At 47.4% G+C, this 25,857-nt stretch overlaps 1 protein-coding gene across 3 annotated transcripts in view; it reads left to right on the top strand.

Annotated features, from left to right (window-relative positions):
- PRDM15 (PR/SET domain 15) overlaps nucleotides 1–25,857 on the top strand; it is a 502,608-nt gene that overhangs the window by 63,143 nt on the left and 413,608 nt on the right. For all 3 annotated transcript variants that reach the window (XM_086935443.1, XM_086935442.1, XM_086935441.1), the window contains exon 7: nucleotides 22,024–22,146. In XM_086935443.1, the coding sequence (XP_086791569.1) occupies nucleotides 22,024–22,146 (123 nt within the window). The remainder of the gene's footprint in view (nucleotides 1–22,023; nucleotides 22,147–25,857) is intronic.

The following is a 25,857-nucleotide window of genomic DNA, read 5'->3' as shown; positions in this document are numbered from 1 at the left end:
ATGGGGATCCCACATTCAGACATTAGTGTCCTTACACTGAACGTACGAGGCCTGCACACACCCAGCAAACGCTACGCTGTTTACTCCTACGTTAAGCGTATGTCAGCTAGTATTGCATTTCTGCAGGAGACGCACATTAACGCTACCAAACTTAATCGTTTGCAGGCCAAATGGCGAGGGACCTTTTGTGCCACACAATACTCAGCGGTTGCGCGCGGCGCCTTAATCTGGGTCAGACCGGGCACTCCCTTCCGGGTGCTCCGACGGGTAGTGGACAAAGAGGGCCGATATGCACTTCTGGAGGGAATACTAGACGGACAGGGAATCCTCCTTGGCAGCATTTACGCCCCTAATACGGAGCAGGATAAATTCTGGGACCACCTCACAGGAATTTTGGCCCAGTTCACCGCAGTTCCGTGGGTGTTGGGAGGTGATTATAACTGCACGCTAGACCCCACCCTAGACCGCTCGCACCCCCCCCCCCCCACACACTCCCCAGTCCCACGGCAAGCGGAACTCTTCAGGGCATGGACCTCACATTGGGCGCTCACTGATGCATGGCGACACTTACACCCACAGGCTCGCATTTACTCATTCCACTCGATTCCACACAACCTCCGGGTCCGTCTGGACCGATTTTTATGCTCTGCACCAATCCTCCCTAAGATAACATCTACAGATTACCTAGGTCGGATCCTCTCAGATCATGACGCCCACATCCTTCGCTTGACCTGGCGCCCCCCACACCCGCCGGTCCCCACCTGGCGCCTTCCCAGAGATTGCCTATCGGACCCAGTCTTTAGAGACGCACACAAAGCCAGCATACAAGATTACTTCTCACACAACACGAACACAGCATCATCGGTACTGGTGGAGTGGGACGCGTTTAAAGTAGTGGCAAGGGGAGAATGCATCAAACAAGTAGTAGGGGTTCGCCGCACGTTGGAACGGACACTCCTATCCTCAGAGCAGAAATTAGCTGCACTCACTAAACAGCCGGACGACTCGGAAGACCACGCCGTGCTCACGGCCGAGGCTAAGACAACATATCAGACTGCCTGCGCTGATCTCCGAAAATACAATTTTAGGGCCTACGCCTCTAGGGTGCATAAAGACAGAGACAAAACGGGGGCACTACTGGCCTGGATGGCGAGGCAGGACACCGAAATCAAGCTGATCACGGAGATTGTCAACCCGGAAGGCGTGCTGGTGCGTTCACAGGCCGAGATCCTTTTGGCGTTCCAGCGCCACTATGCACAGGTGTACGGGACCCCGGCCCAAGGTTCCCCGTCTTCTGCGGATGGTTTTTTAGACCCGCTGACGTTACCCGCGATATCGGATGAAGACAAGCGCACACTCGATGCCAAGATAGCACCCTCAGACATCACCCAAGCGATACGTGCCATGTCACGGAATAAAGCGCCGGGACTGGATGGCTTCCCACTAGAATACTACTCGACATTCTCTCCCCTAGTGGTCCCCGACTATCCCGGATGTTCGGGGCATCCCTTCATCTGGGGAAGCTACCCCCGTCATTGCGGGAGTCCGTGATTGTCACCTTTCCCAAACCCCACAGGGACCCACTCCACATGGGGTCGTATCGTCCCATCACGCTCCTGTGGGCTGACTGTAAGATCCTCTGGAAAATCCTGGCTGACCGGTATGCACAGGTCATACGCCCACTAATCCACCCCGACCAATGCGGCTTCGTTCCGGGGAGGAACACCTCCCAGAACCTCCGCCGAGTCTTCCATATCCAGGATCAGGTACGTGACAGATTCCCCCGCGCCGCCTTCCTCATTATGGACCTGGAGAAGGCGTTCGACACCCTCACCTGGCCCTATCTATTCTCAGTCCTGCGGCGCCTCAACACCGGCCCGACGCTCACGGCATACACACGCCTTCTGTACACCGATCTGACCACGCGTGTTCGTATTGGGAAATGCTTATCGCCGGCGTTTGGAGTTCAGCGAGTCACGAGACAAGGGTGCCCCCTGTCGCCTCTCTTATTTGCGCTAGCAGTCGAGCCGCTGGCGGTTCGGCTGCGCCGGGAGGGTGTGACCTGGGGCATTCCGCTCGCGGACGGCACACATTGCGTCTCCATGTATGCGGACGACCTCATATACGTCCGGGACATTGAGACTGACCTGACCCCCATAGGGGTAACGCTGACGCCTCGAGACTCCAGGTGAACTGGGACAAGTCCACGGTCTACCCTCTTCACTCGAGTCTACCCCCCCGGGAAGTCGAGCTCGGACTGCATAAACTCTCCTGGTCCGCAGAAGCTCCCCGATACCTCGGTGTCCGCCTGTACCACTCTCCAGCAGACATCTTTGAGGGTAACCACCGTAAAGCAATCGCTGACCTGCGCCCGACTGTCGCCTTCTGGAATAAACTCCCGCTAGCCCCAATAGGACGGATAGCCCTGGCTAAAATGGTGATGCTTCCCCGACTCCTCTACCACTTCACAAATCTGCCGGTAGTGCCACCCAGGTCCTTCTTCCGAGACGTCGACTCCCTCCTAGGTACCCTTATCTGGGGCGCGGGCCGACACAGGGTTGCCCTGAAAACCCTCCAACTTCCCACAACGCAAGGTGGACTTGGAGCTCCGTCCTTCGAGTCTTATTTCCTTGCGGCGCAGCTCCAATGGCTGTCACACTGGACGGCAGACCGCTCCCCCCAGGAGACTTTTACCCCGGCCGGCAGAGTCACAACCCCGGACCTCACCCGTCTGCTCCTCCCGGGCACCAAGCCACGGCGAACATACCCCCTCCAGGTAGCGATAGCGCGCCGGTGCATGATGCGGATCCACCGGATGTCCCCCAGTAGACCTCCATACTCCCCACTACTACCGTTGATAGGCAGCCCCAGGCAGGACTCCTACTTCGCGGCTCCACTGTTAACCGAATGGTCGCACTGTGGCATCACAGATATGGAATCGCTCTTTGAAGAAGGCCAGCTGAAATCACTCGACCGACTGGTCGCTGAATACGGGCTCCCCCCAGGTCAATTCCTCAGGTACAGACAGTTGCTAAATGGGTACCGGCCCCATTATAATCTCCGAACCGGCGAGCCAGACACGCATCCAGTAATACATACTATTCTACATATGGGAGTGGGTCGCCACTTGGTCACCTGGCTATATAAATCTATCCGGGAACTTACACACGCCCCCCTGACGACCTTACGTACTACGTGGGAGGAGGACATAGGTCGCACACTACACGACTCGGAATGTACTAAAGCACTTGAGGCCCCAAAGCGCGTCTCTTGGAATGCCCGCTTCAAAAATATCCAATACTATATTTTACACAGGGCATACCTCACCCCAGCGCGCCTGCAGAAGTTCTATCCCTCCACACCATTCCTATGCCCCAGATGTTGCTCCCCTGATGCAGATTTTCGTCACATGTTTTGGAGTTGTCCCAACCTACACCCCTTATGGCGAGCGGTACACGGAACACTGTCGGAACTCACGGGTCTTACCACACTAGCCACCTGGGAGTCCAGCGCACTAGGCAATTTTCATGTCCCTAAGCAAGAACCGGTGCATAGGCGCTTCGTGTCCTTAGCGCTCCTGTTGGCGAACAGATGCATAGCCATGCACTGGCGGTCCCCGGAGGGCCCCCCTATAGCAGCATGGACAGGGGCGGTCTGTAAATGGGCGGCGGCGGAAGAAGATGCTCTTAGGGAAGAGGAAGCCAGGGGCGCGCGTAAAATTCCCATCTCCATGGAATGGGCCATGCTCCTTCATAGCTTCCGGCAGTCCTTGCAAGCAGGGGACCCGCCTACTCCTCCCCCCCCCCCTCCGCCCGAGAGAGCCAGTAGTCTCTGCCTGATGTCAACCATTCCAGGGCCGAATCCCGGTGCCCCACGCATCCTGGTCAATTCCCATCCATCATATCGCCCATCCCATCACTCACATGCACGGGATGTATCCACCCCCTGTCCGTCCCTACCCCCCTGAGAGTGCAAACTGGAAAGCCCTGTGCCCCCCCCCGACCCCCGTCACCAGTATCCCCCTACCTGGACCCTGCTAGCGCCCACATGCTCCACCCCCACAGTTTTGTCCCCCCCGTTCTCTGGTAACACCACTATGTGAATTGTACAGACCCCGATCCTACGCCCTCGAGGCGGGAACTCATATGCCCACAGTTATTCTCCATCCCCTTGGCGGAATATGTTTACCGTATCCCAGCCTGCAGACATATTTGCTAGATCTGTGCTATTTAATGGAGGAAATACCTAATTGTACCAGTTATATAAAACAAGAAAATGTTGCGCACCTAGCTGATCGTGGCTGAATGTTGACGCCACGTCAGCAGATGATTTACACTGTACCCATATACTATGATGCAACAATAAAAAACAAATTAAAAAAAAAAAAGAAATAGGGATATTAGTAGGCTAAGGGATTAAAGCAAAGCAATGCTAGCAAATACTGGAAAAAGGCTGCTGCATGGATAATGAAACATATACATCTCTAAAATGCACGATGAAGTGGAAAAACATGGAAGGTTATTTGCATGGCAGTGAAAACCTGAAGTTAGACCTGCACCAATTACTATTATATAATCACAATACAGGGAAAGAAATATATACACACAAAATCAACCAAGGGTTTAGCACCAACTTCTCTAAGCTATACACAGACAAAAATGAGGATGATGATTCTAAATTCCTGCAATTTATTGAAATTGTTGTAGTAACCCCTCTCGGGCAGAAAAGATTTATTAGAAGCCTTATTAACCGTAAGAGAAATAAGAAAAAGTATCAAGGAATTATCTGGCAGTATGCCTCCTGGGTCAGACGGTTTCCACATAGAATTCTGTGGTAGTAATGCAGATATATTGGCTCCTTGACTGCTAGATACATACATACACAGCAGCAGCAGCATTTCCATAAGGGTCCATTACCTTCTACTACTAATAACATCACTTAAAATTAAACGAGAAGAAGGTGATCTAGAATACTACTCATCATTGTCCTTATTAAACATGGATTACAAAATACTTAGTAAGCCTATAGCAAATAGACGGACCCAGACTAATATCTTACATACAGATCAAAGTAGATTTTTATCGGCATTTAACTCCTCCCCAAACATTAGGATGTTATTTTATGTGTTAGACCAAGCATCAGCCACCACAGATAAACCAGTGGTGATCGGTTGTCCTTGAAGACTTTCGATACTGTGCACTGGAGCTACATGAAGCAGGTGTTCCAAAAACTGCAAACGGTACAAAATATTATTTAGTGACTAATCCTATGATACAGTGAAAAACAGCCTGAGTAAGAACATGTGAAGTGTTTTCAGTTACCCAGTACAGTGACGCACATTACAAGGATATCCCACATAGCCTTAATTTTTGCATTACTGATGGAACCATTGCCAAACCTAGTGAGACAGATGAGAAACTAGGTTGGCATCACCATAGTTGAGTAAACGCACAGCGTATTATTATATGCAGAGGACTCTCTCATGTACGTACAGTGTGAACTGAGAAATTCCCATTTCGTGCAAAGTAGTAAAACGATTTACCAAAATCTGTGGTATAGGTGTTAATCAGAAGAAATAATGTTTATATCCTAAAAACGAGCATTAGAAAGGCACTTCCTTCAAAGTGCTGTGAAATGCCACAATGGTAAAAGAATAACTTTCAGTATCTGGGCATTCAGGTTTAATGGTTGGCTCGGGATTTAATTGAGGAGAATATTGTAAAAAACAATTCCGCAATGAATGGGCATTCTGGGTCTCGCTACCACTTTTGGTTTGGGTCTCAAAGCTATGATAAAAATAGCGATACTGCCTGATTTCTTATACTCTTATGCTACCCTACTAGTAGAAACACCTCCAAATGATCTCAAGAGATTGACATTGTGATCAGAACACTAATATGGGGATCTGGGAGGCATAGACTAGTGCTCAACACCCTCTGACGATGGAAGAGTTGGACTCCCAGATCTAGAAAAAACTTCCTTAGCTGCACAATTACATTGACTTTGCGAATGGTTGGAGGATCCTCCTAGATCCGATGCAGTAAAGGCAGTGCACCTGATGTATGAAGGGGAAATTGATCACTACCTTAATAGATGAAACTGTAAACTCCCCCAAAAAATATCTTACGAAATGTAGCAAGATATTGCTTGGATAGACCCAATAAAAACGCTGATTGTAAGCAGGCATCAGAATACAAGATGTGCCATGAGTACTCCAAATAACGAGATGTGATATACTTAAATGGAAAGGGCAGTGCTTAATTTATGCCAGTGGTTTCCGGTGCTTAAAACAGGCACTTATTCATCAGGGCAGGGTCTACCGGGTCTAGAGGCCCGAGTGCCAGCTCGCATCAACTACAACTGCACAAAGTGTGTCTGTGTCACCCAATAATATGTGTTCACGATCCCATTCGCAGTCACGCACACGGTCTCCTCTCTGATTCCCCGGTGAAGATGTGAGAGCCAATAATAAATGCATGCCCCTTCAATCAGTGTTTCTGGGTGGGCCACTGATTTAAGCTGGATTTGGTCCTGCGGCAAACTGTCAGAAAAATTTCTCTTAGGATGAACTTATATGCTGACCACAATTCAGAACTCAACGTGCATGCAAGCTAATAATTTCAATACCACAAACTAGAAGCAGAAAATGATAAACATAATACAGTCATACAAAAAATGTACATTTTATTTTGGTAGGTTAAAAACAATATATAAACATCATAAAACATATATATACACACAAACCTAAAGGGACAGTACACAAGGAAAATTATCCCAGTTAAAAGAGGAAAATAAACAAGTTTTCTAAATAGTTGAATTCTACTCCAGGTTGTACGTTTTAAATTCACAATCACAGGAGCTTCTTTGTTCAATTACACAGTGTATTTTCACTTAAATGCATCGACGCGTTTCGGTTATGGCAAATGATTCCAGGCCAAAAACCTTCCTCAGGATTAAAACTAACAGTGTCCCATTAAAGACAAAGTATCTTTTAAAATCAAAGAATTTACCAAATCCACGATGCTGCTATAAATCAGCCATTTTCAGCTATTTCCTCCAAATTCTATCCGTATGCGTGTAAATATATACTGCACCTCGTGTTCGCTTAAAGGATTTACGAGCCGTCAATGTGGAGACAGGGAGAATCCTCCTGTTCTCAAGGCAGCCAGACCGCCTGCAGTCTGCTGAATGAAACTCCAAACGGCAACGTGGGGTCCTGCGTCCTCAACACGGCGCATGCGTGCCGTGACCTTTTTAAAACTCCATTCCGTCGGCCCTGTCTTTACTATCGCAATGGAGCCCCTGCACGAGTCACCGGCAGTCCCATCAGACCGCCACTATTTGAAGCAGCGTGTTGTGTGCTGAGTGCAGCAGCAGGCTAGGCCTCCTATAATAGTGGCAGTAAACTTAACATTACGTAACGTGGCTCAGTAGGTAACACTACTTTTTGATCACGCATTCAACACCTTTTGTATATACTTTAGTATATACTTGTATGTGTATGTATTTTGTGGGGGTCTGGAGATGAGCCCTAGGGCTGGTCTGCTTCCGCTTATGGACTCTTTTCCTGTTCAACTGCCTATATTTAACTTTCTTGATAGAACACGACCAGCAGAGGCCAATAAAATACCAGAATCACTTAAGCATTGTCAAGATTTCAGTCCATAAAAATTGTCTTTCACGAGCAATCCGTAGACAATATTTTTTTCAAATCTTGTATTTTCAGTGATATGACCACCGAAGGCCCCGATTTTATATTAAAAACAGAGCTTAGGACTATACCATACCATTTCCCGCTGAAAGGCAATATTTCTCTCCATGTGTTCCAATACCTGGCATTTAACGCAGTTTGGTGCTTACTTTACCTGTGTTAAAGAACAGTAGATGTTTCAGCACCCAGGCTAATAAGCTGCATAGCCAAATACATATAAGGTCCCAAAGGCGAGACCGATTGCATTGCAAATGCCTGTTATTGATTCTGTTGGTGGTTGGTATGTTACTGTGCGGTGAGTGAAAACTGTCTCTGAGCAATCATTCGCCAGGGCACCACATGCAATCCCTCCAGGCCAGGAAGCTGGAAGGGTGGGGGCCGGGCAGTTTTGAAACGGGGGGATGGACTGGTTTTGTAAGGCCTTTCTTCCCCTATTGCGCAGCACTTTCAGATCCCTGTCCTCTGAAGACTGGGTCCATGAAACAATCCCTATGGCCACTCTGTGGTAATCGCTGATTGTCTTTTGGGCAGCAAAAGTAAGATATTTAAATTCTCGGAGGAAAAAATTTGGAGATGGTGAAGGGGCCTGCTACACTTTGTTGCTCCTTTCCTTTATGTATTTTTCCACTGTCATTTTCGCTGGATGATTTCCTAGACTGAGTTGCCCACTTTCCGTGTCTGCTTTGTCCAGGCCAGCCTAACTGTCCCCCTATCAAATTGGGTTTCCTACAGTACTTCTGACCCCTCAAAAATCTCCTTCTCCATACTGCACTCCCGCCAAAATATATGCAGCAAGTGAACCCCTCTCCGAACTCCATGCAGGTTTTATCAAGTGAACAGAAGCACACTAAGCAATGGCTGTCTCAGAGTAAGATGGCCCATTGTTTCTTTCCACAGGACTTGAGAATGTGCGCCGATGGCTGTCCATCGGCTTTATTGCTCTATCATGTGCCTTGTTTTCACAGCTGATTCTAATTTTGAAATTAACACACAGCGTTCTGTCCCAACATATCGTGTCAGCAATATTTTCATTTGTCATTGGTCCTCAATCATAAACGCTGGTGCTTTTATTTAAGGACACATTCATTATGGTATGCACAGAGAGATTAAGTGATTTGCCCAGAATCACAGGATGTTGGAATGCCGAGATTCTAACCTGGCTCCCCAGTTCCGAAGTCGGCAGCTCTAGCCATTACCCACATCCTCTCACCCCTCACCATTTTCATGGTTGGTAGTTGGTTCTTTTTTAGGTGGCGCAAACCAGGGACATGGGCTGGTGCAAGCTGCTTCTTGACGAGAGTCCCAGCACTTATTTTTTTACAAATTAATTGGGATGGAAAATCTAGGCACTACATATAACTAAGGGGAAATGTACTCCGATATATATCTGGTTGATATATTCAATTTATGACAGTGGTAATTCCTGTGCCCTATTATATTTTGGCGGATGGAGGAATCCCCATTGGGCTGGCAAAGGACTTTACGTCTGCCAGGCTGAGAACACTCTGCCCGCCAGCTCTCCTATGGCGAAGTGAGCCATTAGCGATTTTCACTGCCCCTTACCCCCAGGGTTTTCCTTTTTTTAAAAATAGTTTTGATTGCCATAAGAGAACACTCCGGAGAGATAGCTTCTAACTAGCTCCGCTTTAAATTACTGCACTGCTTCACAGTAAAGCCATACAGTGATTGGTCATCATGCTCCCTTTGCTCACTTGACAGGGTTGAGCCTCCCAAACCCTGAGCTGCCTGCCTGCCTGCCCTAGAAACCACAAACATGTCATTGACCCAATCCAGGCGCTGCTGACTTGCTTCAACACAACACATGATTGGCCTGGGCAGGTCAACTAAGCGCTCATTAGGAAAACGGGGGCCTGAGGCTTTGATCCCTTGGGCTCACTAATTGTGCAGGTGAGGCTCCTCAAAAGTGCGCATTTCGGTTTGACCCATCCCACCTGACATGCGCACTTTGATTATTGGTTATGGTGGCTGAGCAGAGCAGTGTCTGGTCAGCTGTCAATAATAATCTATAAGCCCCACCTCCCCCTGGCGGACACACTCAGAGGTTTGAAAGGAAATGAGCTAGCCCGCGCTTGACCGCTGACTGTGCGGGCTGATTATTAACACTTGTATGTTTGTGCATGCATTTAGGGCAAAGAAGCCAAATATAACAGGGGGGGGGCTGCGACGCCCCAACGCTCGAACTAACTGCCCTGTCATGGTCTCTTTAAATTTTATGGCCTCACCATCATTTAATTTGTCTAGGTACAAGTTAAAATCACCTACGAACAAAAAGTGTAAGTATCCTAAACTGACCTCTAATTGCCCCCATCTAAATTAAGTGAGCGGAATAGGAGGTCTGCCGCCGACGGCCTTTATTCCGTAGACCCATTGGAGGGGTTTAATCCTGATGGAGACTGCGTAATCTCTGCTGTGATAAAACCTATGGTCCGCCTGCATCTAAATCGGGCGGGTGGACAGTTATCTTGGTGGTATGTATACTCTGTAGCTGTTAGGATCTGAGGAGTATACAAACCACCAAGATATAAATCGGGCCATTTGTGTTACACTTTAGAAGCAACTGTGAACATAAATTAGCAAGCCTCCCATAAACAAAGTACTCCATATCATACTAGGTATGAGAACTGATAAAAAGCCATTACCAGATTGTACAGAGCTATGAGTTTGCCCTAATTACCTGTCCCTTCTCTCATTGCAGTCTCCTCTCATTCCTCTCTGCCCTCTTCTCATTCTACCGGCTGCCACCTAATCCACCTTCTCTCTACCTCAGTTCCCTACCCCAATTCCTCCTCTTCCTCTATATGCTTCATTCAGTCTCTCGGTCATTCCTCCTAATGCCTCTTATTACCTTCCTCCTTTGATTACTCTCTTCATTCCTTTCTGCCTCCCTGTCACCTTCTTTGCCTCCATTCAAATCTCCCTACTGCCATTCGCATCCATGCTTATCACTACTTTTCCCCACTCTGCTTTCCACACATTTCCACTCGACACTTTCACACTATGCCTGGTCCCATCTAATCCCCTTTTTTCTTACACTGTCATTCATCGCTGGCTGACCATTCAGTGCCTCATGTTGAACTCTCCTCAGACTGAGGTCCTGTATTTTCTTCGATCCTCCAATCCTATTCGCTAACTGTCTCTATCTACCCCCGCCCGCTCCCACAACCCATAATGTCAATTCTCTGCCAGAAACTTCACTGTTCTTACAGTCCCACCATGCTCATGAAATCCTTCATAACCACAGTAGCCACTGAAGTGTGAAGACCGCTGTTAACCCCTTGCGCGCTAGCGGTTTTCCCGCTGTGTGCTGGTTTTTTCGAAAACCCGCGTTACATGACGAGCTCAGCTCGTCATCAGCATACGAGCGCCGTAGCTGATGACGAGCTGAGCTCGTCATCAGCATCGAAGGGGTTAAAGCATGCAACATTTGTTCTGATTACGCTCGACACTGCTAAACTAGATAACTGCAATAGTCTATTACGAGGCCTCACCCAACAATCTTTCTTTCTTCTAAACACAGTTCTAAATTTTGTTACCGAAGTTCTTCTCTACCACCGTAGGCAAGCTCAAGCCCCACCCTAATGTCACCAAGCAGCTAGTTGTATGAAAGAGTGAGGAGCCTTTATAAATGTATGATTCTTATGTACAAAGTGGCCGGTAGGTTACCCCCTATGATATCTTGTTCTGCTGCTCTTCCACTATGAACAGAAGCGCTAGGAATTATACCACCAAATCTCCCTGTGGAGATGTCCAATCTATAGCCATGTGCCTTTTTCTGTGAGGTCTCCGGAGACTGTTAATAGACTAATTGTTTTGGTGATATTATGACTAAGCCATTCAGTGTGTTGTGGTGCTAAGCATGTACTTCAAAATTGGTTACAACCAATTGGCTTATTTAACTTTCTAATATGGCCATTTTAAGACATTGCACATAATGCAGGTGGACTTTGAAGTTATAAGTTACCAGTGGCTTGAACTGCAGTGAATATTTACACCACCCAAATGTGTGATTCAAATGCATGACTCCATATATCAACACTGTCCTGCCTAGGCTGCAGTTTTAAAAGCAATGCAGTGACACATGTCAAGTAGAAATGCTTTGCAGTGTAGACAATCTACTTTTATACATTTGCAAACATTTTCAGCCTACTTTTAAAGTTACCCCAGGAGCAACACAATGGTGCATCTGACCCCATGGAACCATTGTTGGCTACAATGTCCTGCCTTGCTCTGCTGAGTAAAAACAGAAAAGTGACTGCATCCAACAGAGGACGTTTGGACTGGGATGAGGAAGGAGATCGACTCATCCTCCTCATTGTAGCTACCTCCGCAGCTATGGAATCTACTTTATGTTCTAAGCTTTTATCACTAAACTTGAAACCTTAAGCGTGAGCTTGGTAAAGAGTTGAAAGGCCTCTTGGAAAAGGTGGTTGATTCACTGGTCCCATTCTCCAAAATGAGAGGTTCAATAGTTCTAAAAAGGCACACAAGAACATATATGTTCATGGATAAAAACACGTGGAGACAGACATGCAGCTTTCTTGAAAAAAGTCCCCAAATTATTAGGAATAGAGGAGCGTATTTTAGGATCTTCTTTATCCAATTCAACTTTGGGCATGAGACTGGAATAACTACACACATTTGGTTTAAAACTTTTGAACTTTCCCCGCACCTCCATGTGTTCTGTATGCTTGAGCATATGTTCTTGTGTGCCTTTTTAGAACAGCAGTTTAACTACAGGGTCCATCAATTTGAAATTGGAGACAGGTTAAACTGAATAAAACATTACATTGTGTTGTGGTGGCTCTGCTTTCGGACAATACGATATTTATCAATGGACTGGTTTATTGTCTTTTAAACAAATTCTGTGCATTTTGGATTTTAATTTGCCAAATTGAAACAAAAAATATTATTCCTGGTCAGCTGGAAGGTAGACTGTGAATCTGCATTCCCTCAGAGTGGGAAAAGTTCAAAAACCAACTTTGAATGACGGTTTGGAGGGTAATGATATGTAACTGGCACCAGGAATTTCGTCGATCCCAGACAAAATGGCAGCGGGATTGGTGGGACTGGGGTAGATTGATCCTAGCTGTATATGGGATTTCTGCTGCTGTCTCTTAACTTCACTTTCTTCCCCTTGTGCGCTTCAGGGGGGCAGTAGTGTGTGAGATAATAGTTGAAATATGTTAATGAATTTATACAGAATGTTGGTAATGAATGAAGTTGCTCTTTGTAATCCTGCTGATTTGTTATGCAACTGAAAACTATGGAGTGTAGCGGTGTTTGAATTTTTTATTTTTATTGACTATATTTACTGTCACAAAAAGTATCAAATACTCGAGGTACTGGTGCTTGGCTATTACTTTCAGGCAAGATTGCCCACGTCTTTCTTTACTCTTTCGTCGCCCTTACTCTAAGGTTGTGCACCCTCCCCTTTGGAATAATGGTATTATGCGATAATAGCAAGCACTCAGTCTCTCATAATTGCTTTGTTTCTTTGGCTTCTTACACTTTTCCCCCCTCTATGGGAGAAAAGGTGCACCGGCTGTGGTTGGGCCAGGTGGTTGCTCCATTCCTGGTTTGGCAAATGTGAGCTGCATAGCAGTGTTTTGGAGGCAGAAGCAATGGGCAGCTGTCTTAAGGTGGCAGTCCTCTTCTGAGTGGACAGCACCGGCAACCGGCAGCCCGTGAGTTGCACTTGGGCTCCCCTCCTCTGTGCTGAGTAAATCTTTGTTCCATTTAGTACTCCCTGGGTTGAGATGTCGTTGCCGTTCTTCTCCAGGGGAAAGTCCGGTATCAGGTGCCACAGCTTTCCCAGTTTCTTTTCAGCAGCACAGTCCACTCAGGCTCACTCTGGCAAGTGTCACAGCTGTAATGGAGCGGATCCTTTTGGGAACACGTCCGCAGTCTTCTTTCTCTTGGGTGAAAGTGACCATCACTTAGCCAGCGGCACTCCAGTCCCACTCTTCTCAAGACTCTGTTGGATGAATCCCAGCACTGGGGTTAACTGTTGTTGTCCAAACCTGTAGTCAGCTCCTCCTGCACTGATGGCTCCTGTTAGACCTGTCTGGCTTTTTGGCGAAGTCCCTCCTAATTTTTATTTATTTTGTCCCCTTTTTGCCCCTCAAACCCTTGCTAATTTTTAGGTCTCGCCTGTCGATGCGCATGCGCATCGAGCAAGGCGAGAGTATTGGGACTTATCCGCTCTTTATCTACACTGCAAGGAATCGTGGCGATTCCTTGCAGTGCCCGTGACTTTTAAGCTCAATGCGCATGCGCATTGAGCTTAAAAGCGCGTGCACAAGCCCCAGCCGCCTGCCTTGCCTACTCTCCCGCCCCCTCACTTCTTGATTGCACGGCCGCTAGGCCGTGCCTCCCCTACTCCTCCTCCTACTCTCCTCCCCTCCCGTCTGTTCCCGCACTCCTCCCACACCCCCGCTCCGCCCCCTCACTCTCTCTGCCCGCCCGCTCTCCACTCTATCAGGCAGCCCTGCTGCTTAACACCCTCTCCCCCGCTCCGGACAGGTCATGTCTCTACCCCGCGGTTGATAAATGCATTGCTATAGAAACATCTGCGTCCACAACGACCCTTCTTACTGCATATTGCGGAGAAACCAGGGTGCCGCTATGTAGGAAAAGGGCTGCTTATTCACAGAAGGACTTGGTAAAACTGCATATTTCAGCGCGCTGAGCAGCTTAATTACCTCCTGTCTTGCCCCAGTATTTTAGGCGAGATATCGCTCTACGCATAGACTTCAGATCATGACACGCTGGTGTTAAATGCCTTTCCTGTTTGGATGCCTTTCCTGTCTTTGCTGCAACACGCGAAAGACGAAAACAGGGAAACTTCGTCCCCACCCCCCTCGTTATTCTTTGATGCCTGCAGACTGTTACCCCCGCTGAAATACGACATCGTAAGATAGATATTCTTGAGTTTTGATAGTGGCGATGTGATGCAGACCGGTTCTTCTCCTCAATGTAGCAGCAGTTAGATCTGACAGTGCTTGGAGTATTTTACAGAAAGGGAATACTCGATGTCCTTCTTTATGCAATTATTACCCACAGACTTTTCTCGGCATCAGAGATTTGTGATTGTTGGTATCTGATTGATGTACATATTCCCTGCTCTTTCGTACACACTTTACAGCCCAGTTGATTTAGTCAACAATAGAGATTGTTGGGCTGTGTAGCCCATTGCATATATTACTGCCGGGCTGTACACAACGCGTCGCACACGGACTGATACTTACTGATCTGTATTACCCACTGCAGATTGAGTACTTTCCCGGTATAAGGACCACCCAGCGATAAAAAACTACCCCGTTACTTAACCCATACGCAGTGATTGAAATTGAACAATAAAACTGCAGGTTCTTACTGTCCCTGGCTGCTATTGAGTACTGGCAGTGCTTAATTTGTGTACGGGGGAGTGCCGGTGCCCGAAACTGTGGTCACAAGTTGGCGTCCGGTGCACTTAAACGTCGACGCATACACAGGCTGGTAGTCTTAACTCGACTACCAGACGTTCACTGCTTTCTCGCTCTTGTAGGTACCTGCTTTGTACCTTTGCAGGTTTTTGTTTTGTACCTTTGTGCCGGGTTTGCCGTTAAATTCTGTACAGTAGTTAAACATTATACGTATTACATCCGTGATGAAACGTGCAAGTACTCTCCCTTCCAAATTAAATAAGTGCCGGCACTTTGACCTGCCTGTATGTAGTGGACATCCAGACAAAGCGCCAAGAGCCGGTGAGTTGGAAAGGGCTTAGTGTTCATTAAACGCCACGGTTTGTTTACACATCATAGCAGTGAAGGGGTTCTGGCCTGAACTTGTGGTGCATTCGAGAGTGATTGGCTTGGTAAAATTACTAATGCTAAATGCTTCGTCAGTTCGTCCTGAGACATGCCTACACCCTTGTATGCGAGAGACGCCCTTGGTGTTTCGAGCCAAGTACTTTGCTTTCTCCACTTTACCCTTGATCCAAGGGAGATACCAGCAGAGCAGACATATGGCAGAATGCCCAGCGTCATTCTCCGTCGCTGACAATTATTTCCCCAGGGATCTGTGGGTTACGGGAAGTAAAGTGTTTGGCTCCAGCGAAGAACACTCCTTCAGAGGTCATGTCCGCCGGAAAGCGACGTAAGGCTACTGCTAGATGTACCTAGAAGTGGCAGGCATGTTAGACACGTTAAAAAAGCACACTAGGGTTATTTACAAAGTATGTGAGGAGTCACCGGTTCAGACTGTGCTTTTTAACTTGCATTGCTTTGGTAAACTTCGAGAAAAGGTATCCATGCTTAAACCATTTTACGTTGTATGTTTATACATTTTTTAAACGCATTATTCACTCAGATAGTGATTTATGTTGGGTAAAATAACCCCCCCCCCCCGGCCCCCCCCTCCCCACCCCTACTCTCCCAGCTGGTGCCGCTCCACCCCCTGCGGCATCAAAGGCTTTCACGGCCGGCCGGCCATGCTTTCAGTTTCACGACCGGCCGGCCGTGTGAAGTGCATTTCACAGCCCGCTCTCCCTGCTACGCCCCCTGCTCCGGCCGAGACGCATTTCTCCTCCCTCCTCCCCGCTCCCCATGCACCCTCAGTGGTGACACGCTCAGGCACTGCATGTGTTTAAAAAAAAAAACTGATTTCCGAGTTGTACTCGAGCATTTGGCAGCCGAGACGGTTTAGCTTTGCCAGTGATTGTAACGCTCAGGCACTGCATGTGTTTAAAAAAAAAACTGATTTCCGAGTTGTACTCGAGCATTTGGCAGCCGAGACAGTTTAGCTTTGCCAGTGATTGTCTTGCAGTAGTCCTAGGATTCTTCTACATATCCATCTTTGCCTTCCCTGCCACCGCTTTGCTATGCTCTATTTACACAACCCCCCCTAAACACCTGAATGCACCCTATTTTCGTTACCTTCAGCGTCTGACAGCAGCGCGTTTAACGTGTAGCATACTATTGGCATAGTTCCAGTCAAGCCCTTTACATCCCCGCCATCTCTTTGCTATACCCGATTGCAAAATCCCCCCCCCCTTTCTGAACACCCGAAAGCAGGCTATTTTATTATTATTACCTACAGCGTCTGCCGATGCCTCGGGCAAACTGTGGCGAAATATTGGTACTAGGCACTCACCCCCTCACCCTCACTCACCCTCACTCACCCTCACTCACCCTCACTCACCCTCACTCACCCTCACTCACCCTCACTCACCCTCAACCCCTCACTCACCCTCACTCATCCTCACTCACCCTCAACCCCTCACCCTCACCCACCCTCAACCCCTCACCCTAACTCACACTCACCCTCACCCTCACTCACCCTCACCCTCACTCACCCTCACTCGCCCTCACTCGCCCTCACTCTCACTCACCCTCAACCCCTCACTCACCCTCACTCACCCTCACCCACCCTCACCCACCCTCAGCCTCACTCACCCTCAACCCCTCACCCTCACACAGTGCAATAGGTCTCGGAGCATTTGAGTTAGAGCTTTTAGAATTGTTTATGGCTTTTTTTATTTGTAATTCTTTAGCATTGGCTACAGGAAACAAAAATGCTAAAGATTTACAAAAAAACCCCATAAACAATTCTAAAAGCACTAACTCTAATGCTGCGAGACCTATTGCATTTCCAATGCTTGTTGTGTCTACTGACTTTTTGTAGGTGTTGGGCAGGGGGATAGGTGTTTTCTTCCCCCCCCTCATAATCTTTTACCTCAGGCCCAGAGGCCTGTTCTGACAGAAAAGTTGGCACCACCTAAAATGGTGGCCACCAACTGTCACCAACAGAACCTGGCCATAGCCTAACATAGGGCATTCCAGAACCTTCTGGTCCATTCTGGACCACTGAAGGGCAGCCTATATAAGGCGGAATGCTGGACAGCCATTTTGTCTGTCAGTGAGGAGCAGCTAGAGTGAAGGCTGAGGTCTAGTGGGGGTAGGATTCTGAAGGGTGGTTCCCTCTACAAGAGTAGCCCTCTGTCAAGGTTTTCCCCCTCCTTGGTCCTGTTGTCCTAGCCAAGTTAGCTCATCCTGCTGATCCTGGGCAGATAGGTGAAGGGGTTAAGTCTGGTAGTTTTGGAAGCTAAGAAGAGCCCTGTCCTGGGAGCTGAACCAAGAGTTCCCTTGAGCCCTAGTCTGTCCAGTAAGGAGAAATAGGGGGTTAGTGTTAAGGAAGTACATATTGGCTTATCCTGAAGAAGCTTTCCCCCCCCTCCTCGTTTTAGTGAAGAAAGGAAATAACATCACTGAGTAACTGTAGTATTTCCTTACCCTGGACTGGTGCTGTGGCGTAGGGCAAGCTCTTCCGCCTGTTGGGTGAAAGGTGTGAGGTGAACTGGGAGCAGGACCTTGGAAACACGACTACGCTTTGTGCCGTCACCTCCCCGGGATCCACTGAGCCTGAGAAGCCTGTCGAGGCTTCCCTTCGTGAGCGGGACCCCAGGGGCGCCTATCGCGCTTGTGTCGCGTTGCTGGAAGTGACCCATACTTGAGGAAAGTAAGAGCGCCATCGCGCATGCCCCCTCTGAGGTAGATATCCCCGGAAGGAGGGGCAAGGAAGTGAGCAGGCCCGAGCGTGTAGCGTCTCTCCCTGGAGCGGGATCTGTGGGACGCGACTTCGGCAAGAACGCTTCTGCGCATGCCCGCTGGAGAAGTGTCTGCGGAGGTCGGCGCTGAGGAGAAGCGCCGGAGGGTTTTTCAGCTGGCCGAGTGATCGGCTTGGTCCCTCCTGTTCGAGCGCCGCGCTGAGGAGCCGGCTCGGGCAGGGAGGGAGAGTTGCAAGGCCGGTAGAGGTCTGGGGGCATTGAGGCTTCTGCCTTCGTGGTTTCCTGAGCGGGAGCAGCGCGGAGGAGCAGGCTTGAGCTGAGAAGTCTTGTGGGGCGAGAGAGCCTCGTCAGCCTTCCTTCCCCCAGCCCCTCGCGCTTGATCAGCCTTACCCCTGATGCAACAACGACAGACACAAGTAAGGAGGTGGTTACCTGGGGGATTGTCTACACAGGAGCAACTGTATAAATTGAGACTCTGACTCTGGGAGTACAGCGTCTATGGGGAATCCCTGACCGGGTACTGTTGTAAGCTGACATACATGGGTCTTAACCCCTTTTCTTTTACCAGATAAGAAAGTGAACTGAAATGCTATTTATGTAAAGGGAAGTGTTACCCTGATCTAATTAAAGGGGCTGATCTTACCAAACTGGAGAGTAATACTGAACTGAGAAATTATACAAAGTAAGCTGAGTATAGTAAATGCCTAATTGAGCTATAAAAAGTGTAAGAGATATCTGCCAGTAGTGTCTAAGTGAATTGTCTTTACTACAAATGCTGGTTGTTAATATGGTCTAGAATTGAAACGTATTCTTGCTTATACTATGTGGTAGATTTTTCTCCCAAGATTCTAGCGGGGCATATCTGGCCTAATTGATTCTAAGGTACAGTTATCCTAATGCAAAAGTGTGATCAGAATTCGGAAATACAGTGACTGCTAGTAATTTAAAAAGTGATTATCTGCTAGTAATTTAAAACGTGTAATTGCTGACCCTGAAAGTGATCTAAACTGCTTTGAACTATTTATATGTGAGTTACTGAAACTTGACAACACAGAGCATATTATTTTTATATAAAGCAGTACGTATTTTCATATAATTTTGGTGTAGTGTTTTCTTTTTGAGTGCTATTGCGTGAAATTACTTTTGGGTGGTCTGCAACCTTTACACTGTGCCTCTGTTATGCTAGTCTTGCCCTAGGCCAGGCTACCTAATTCCAACAGCTCCCTTCCCCAACCCCCTTCTTCCAGGCATTCCAGTACGGGGAAACCACTCTTCCTCCATATCCGAATCCAGGTTATGTCCTCCGACCTCAGGGAAGCAGGGCTGTTAGGCAGACACAAACTCTGATTGTATGGTAGTCCTCTGGGTTCTCTTTGCAACTGTAACCGCAAGGATGTCAACTGTTCTCAATTTTATACAGAAATGGCAAGGGGGTGTGTATTCTGTATGCTCCTTTAGAACTGGTTCAGATCAGTTTTCCTTTCTTGTGTTCTTCCTAGACTGTGTTACAGGCTCAGAATTTGTCAAGAGTGATGCTTCTCATAGCATAGTTGTCTCCAAGTGGGACACTCCATAACAGAGGTACGAAGTGGTGTGAGCATTCTGTACCGGACCACCCCTACCATCTACCATGTGGTAGTGTCAGGAAGACTATTCAGCAGCCCTCTGACTCAAGAGAACCTAATTGAACTTGTAAGGACAAGCCGGTCTCCTGATTCCCCAATTCAGTGTCTAGGTTCCCTTCCTCCTGACCCGGGCATTTGTCAGCAATATGCTTCTACTGTCTGGAAGAGTACTCTCTTTTCCATTAAGTGCACATGAACAGGCTAGAGGTTTCCTAAATGGACTCTGCAGGCCTTTCAGTCTTGTTTACTTTGATGCTAACTTATGAGTGTAATACTCAGACCACACACAAAATACATGCACCAATGTACTTGGGACCTTAGCTTAAGGATCCAGACGTATCTGTAGCAGCATAACTATATACTAGTGTGATAGTAAGCCTCTACTCCCGTGATATAGGTAAAGAGTCTAATCACACATGGAATTTTCAAAGATTCTGTACACAGAGATGGTAGTCCTCTGCGACTTTGGAGAGCACACTTGAGGCCACCTCTAGGTCCATGACCCATGTAGAAATGGACTCCTGTCAAACGACAGACCTAGGCCTTCATGCAAATGCTACCTCAAAATGAAGATGGGGCAAAAATCCAAAACCCAGGAAACCAGATACTGTAAAGTTGGTCACGCAGATCAGGGGACATGAATACACCATGAACATTCCAGTCACAATTGTTTCTAAATTGGTTTGGGATTTATATGTGTTGTCCAAGACCTTTATGTTGCCTGTTACTGCTTTAATTTGGCACGCATTTTTGCTTGTGCTATGGTTATGAGTTGGTAATTGGAGAGTCATTTCTGTTTGATTCTAACCACATTGTGTTTAATTTGATAGACATCCTCTCAAATAAAAAATCCAGTTTTTGACACAGCCATTCAACCTTCTTGAATCCCATCCACTAGAGCTCACTAACAGCAGCCATTTGAGCTAGTAGTTAAAATGGTGTCTTCTCCTGGTAAAAAACAAAGAATAATTATTGCACCTCTTGGCACATCAACCCTGTAAAGCAGTACATTTATGCTTGTTCTTCTGATTATCTGTTCCTCCTTTTAATGAGCATACAACAGCATATTGTATCCACTACACAGTTGATATCCACCACCTCTGAACCATACATGTTCTGAGCTATGCTCTATTCTGTTGCCTTTTGTATACGTTTCTGTTTTAAATGTGCTCGCTGGTGGCGGTGTTATGCTTTAGTTCCCCAACTCTTCTCACCCTCACTCTTTGCACCTCACTGCTTACCGAAACAGTTCAATTTCTCTTATTCTTTGGTTTAGAGTGGAGTACATATTCCAGTCTGAAATTAGACAGGTGACCATTCTAGGGTCTCTGCACAAAGAACGGAGAATCTAGAAAATGACTGGGGAACTTTACCATCTTGTGCTTCCGGCGATGTATACACTATTCATAATCTACTTGTTCTACATGCTCCCTACACATACTTGCACAGAATACTCACTGATGAGGACCCCAGTTGTGGGAAGCTAAGCTGAATAATCTGGAGGTGGTCGTAGACTTATCACCCAGTAGTAGTGTTTGCCTCTATCCATGGATGTGGTTATTGTTTGCGTTGCAGCCAGAGTTCTGTAGAGCATTGTGCTCTTCTGGTCAGCAAACCAATACTGCGTAGAGCATCACAGTGAGCTCACAGATGTCTAGTGCATCCATCTATTTCAGTAAAAAACACAAAGTAAGTCAGAAAATCAAGAGTGAGCACAATAGAACCGCTTTCTGTACAGATCAAGGAATGTTGTTCCTCCACTTATCCTTCTGTTTCGGTGATCATTCCCCCTGCTATTCTTTCTTTGCTTACACAGTTATCCCACCTGCTTATCTTTTATCCCCATATTTTCTTCCAACATTTCCTTACTTTACTTTGCTTCCTTTAGCTAGCTCAGCTGTCATCCCATCTAAGCCTGGTTGCTCCTTCACTTATTTTTGACAAGCTGTGCAGCTGAACGTGTAAGGAGCTGTCTGTTGCCCAATGTGCCTATGTCTAGAGCGTTTTGTAGAATGGGATTGTGAACAAATCAGCTACAATTGCATATTAGATTTCGCTTTGAATAAAGTATGAATTATAGAACAGAACTGATTCTGAAGAGTCTGAATATTCTCTTTCAGGTTTTGGTGTCATTGTTAACCAGGACATGAAATTGGAAGGCAATTCTAAGTCGCGTCCAGATAATGCCCTTAAAACAAGTAAGAAGTCCAAATCCCGCGAGAACACCAACAACAACAACATAGGTAAAATAATTCCTTCATTGTTAAACTTTCTGATCTTTTTGAAAATGTGAGGTGGAGTTGGCTTTAAATATGGGAAATATGTGAAAGGCAGCCAAATGTTCCTGCTTAATGTCTGTAATCGGCTTTTCACCCACCCAGTAAGCTTCAAAAGGTTTTGATTTTCTTGAAGGAGGCTTATTTAGGAAGATGAGCCACAGATTCCAGATTTGTTGCTATACATATGCTTTGAATAAGAGACAACGTACATGGTCACTTTAAGTCTTCCAGTGACTGCTCTGCACACGGGGGAGTCAGTCAGTCAGTCATTTATTTTTTCTGTTCACTGAACACCAGTGCTCATCTCCAAACGCTACTTTGTCTGAAAATGCAGTTTTTTTCTTTTCTTTTTTCTTTCACTTATCTTAGTTTTTTCTAAGATATTATTATTATTATTATTATTATTAAAGAGTTTTATATCGCGCCTGGTTACCCTTGGGCATCCCCGCGCTCATCCAGAGAGAGACGCCATAACACGAGACACCGGAATTAGGCAGGGAACAGATGAGTTTTTAAAAGTTTGCGGAAACGTAAGAAGCTAGTTTCCGCGCGCAGGTACAGGGGAAGGGAGTTTCACAGGGTGGCCACGTTAATGGAGAATCTTCTGCCACCAGTTCTTGCCTTCCTTACCCTCGTAACCTGCAGCAGATGTTGATGGTCAGAGCGGAGGGAGCGGGAGGCCTTATAGGGTCGAACCATATCCCGTAGGATAGGAGGGCCTTTCCCCTGCAAGATTTTGTGGGCCATACAGAGTGCCTTGAATCTCACCCTCTCTCTGACAGGGAGCCAGTGGAGCGCCTTCAGGGCAGGGCGAGCTGACTGACGCCTGGGGAGGTCCATCAGAAGCCTCGCGGCCGCATTCTGCACTTGCTGCAGCTTATTTAGGGTGGACTCTGGGGCCCCCAGAAACAACGCGTTACTGAAGTCCAGCCGAGAGATGATAAGCCCCTGAATGAGTAGCCTCCTGGAGGCCTCTGGGAGGAGAGGTAAGATCTTCCGGGCTGACCGGAGCAGGCCGAAACACACGCCTGCGGTCTTTTTAGCGTGTGTCTTGAAGGAGAGGTCCTGCTCCAACCACACCCCCAAGCTCTTGATCTCCTGTTTGGGGGTGGGCGCCGCTCCCAGACAGCTTTGCTTTATTCTGTCACTGTTTTCTCTTCTTACCATCTGTTTTCAGTCAATAAGCCTGTTTTTTTTCAAAAGGTGTAATGGTAGAAAAATGTCTAACAATGTCTAACTTCTCCAAAAGTCCTAGCCGTCGGGAAAAATTAGCCAGCCCAGAAGGTGTGCCCACCTCTGCTAAGCCCACCCCTCAGGTGGGGGAGACCAGGTGAAGCCCAATCTTCCCCTCCCAAAACCATTATCCCGGGAGGCAGGGAAGAGAGTATTTCACCTATATGGTTTGAGGTCTTTGTGTGGGTTGCGCTGGGGATGTAGATGGAAAGGACGTTAAGGGTTTCCTCCCCCAGAGAACCGGAAAGGGCAACAAAACGGCCGTCATGATCTCTGGTAATTTGAGTAGGTACAAAAGGCAGGTTACGCTTTAATAGGATGGCGACCCCGCGAGAGCCCTGTGTCAAGCCTGAGTGTCCGGACCTATCAAATCCATCTCCTACGGGGAAGGGATGGAGATTGCCCAGGAGATGGGTTTTCTGGAGCAAGAGACTGACTAGGGCATGGGCGTGCCGCAGGACTTCGGTCCTTTTGTTCCTATCCAGCAAGCCGTTGACCTTTCAGGACATGATACGGAGAGAATCACCTCAATAAGTTATTGTATTGTGGTCAACAAGAGGGGCCTGCAGTACTGCTGGGGTCTGCTGCTTGGTGCGTGTCCTGGAAGCTGAGATGTATTAGCCTTGTGTTGCATCTGTTGCGGTGCCTTTGTGGGGCGGTTTGGTGATGGTGTGGAGCTGAACTGCTGTGAACTTTGACGTGCTAAACAACTAATAACTCGGGACAACGGCCCCAACCACCTCACCCTACGAACATAAGCTTCTGTCGCCCTATAACTATTGAGTTGAACTGAACTATAATGTTTAGAGTCAGTGAAACGTGGTGGACCCCTCACTTTGGAGGATCAGAGTATACATCGGCAGAAATATCTGACTGATGTCGATTAAGTCATCAGTTTGACAGGTGTATTATAAAGTGTGGGGTTTCATTTTATCGACCTGAGAAGGATGAAAGGCTGAGTGGCCCTGCTGAGATTTCAACTTGTGACCATGAGGTCAAACACAGTCCCCTACAGTGGATGAATTACTCCACTAAGCCATCAGACCTGGCTAGTGACATTATCAGAAGATGTAGTAAAGTATTAGTTACAACAATCGGGATATTGACTGGTGCCAAGTGTGCAATGGATTTGAATGAAAATAAGGTTATGCAGTAAGTCTTTGAGTACGGATTAGTGATCAAAACTGGGGACGAGGGTTTAGCAAAAATATCATCGAAAGAGAAGGGCTTTCAGTTTAGACTTAAAGACGGCCTTCAGAGTGGTGGCATGTAGGGCCGGAAATAAGGAGTTCCATATTCTGGTTGCACTTCCTGAGAATGATTTTGCCAAAACTCTTTCCTTTTTCAATGTCGAGGCTTAGCAGCAGATGCTTTGTCATTTCACAATGGTCTAATGCCCCCAGAAAGTCTGGGTTTGTCAGCCGAGCTTGTTATGGTTGGTATCCCGCCATTTTGAGATCATTACCTTCGGTGCCCGGGACCTAGGTCCTCAATCTTGGAGGCTTTCAACCGTTTTTCTCTTGGCCGCTGGACTGCTCCCTGTTCACCTGACTATTCCTTTTTCTCAAGCTGACCCCCCCCCCCCCCCCCTCCCCCACCCTCTCCCTTGACTCTCTTACACTCCTCTCGTCTGTTGTCGTCTCCGAGTACTTGGATGTTGAGATTGCTTGCCGCTAGTTCCGGTTTGTGTATTTTCCTCTCTGACTAGTTTATCTCGCTGTAGTTCTTCCACACTTGATGGTCTTCCAGACTTGATCTGCATTCCTTATCCCTTCTTACTTTTCCAACCTCACCTTGCATTCCCCACAGGACGCCTCTGTCTCTGTTATGAAATGCTCTTGTAAATCCTTATCACAGTGTAAGACTGCCTTCCATGTGTCTTAGTTTTTGCTTTTCTCTAGTAACTCATATTTACTGTGTAATCACTGTGCATCTGATGTAATTTTGTAACTCGTTGAGCCTTATTTAAAACACTCTGATACCTCCGGGTCTAGCGAGCGCTATATAAAACGCTGCAAATAAATACATTTGTAGCACCCTGTAGAGTTTCAACTGGGTATAAACGGACCACGGGACAGATCTGAGACTGCAGATTCAACGGCCAGTACTTTGGATGAGCTGCTCCCGGAAGGTGAGTGGTCTCGGGAACTGGAGTCCCGCAACAGGCGGGGCTCTGGTGTCCATGCCCAGCGTCGGGAGTTTTTAGGACACAATTACTGGGGAGCCTGACTTAGCCCTGTTTCTTCCCCGACCCCTGCGGGACCGCGTGCGCCTCTCACGTGGAGCTGGGTGGTGCATAGCTAGAGGCTGAGCACCCGGGTGGACGTCGCAGGTCGGAGATGGAGGGGACGTTCCCCCGTCAGCCAGGTCCAAGCCGCCTCAAGGCTGTCAAAGAAATGTGTTTTCTCCTGAAAGACCACTCGCAGCAGTGCTGGGAAAAGT

This window comes from Lissotriton vulgaris, chromosome 8 (assembly GCF_964263255.1).
Source record: "Lissotriton vulgaris chromosome 8, aLisVul1.2, whole genome shotgun sequence".
Lineage (NCBI taxonomy): Eukaryota > Metazoa > Chordata > Amphibia > Caudata > Salamandridae > Lissotriton > Lissotriton vulgaris.
This window is presented reverse-complemented; position numbering and strand designations above follow the sequence as displayed.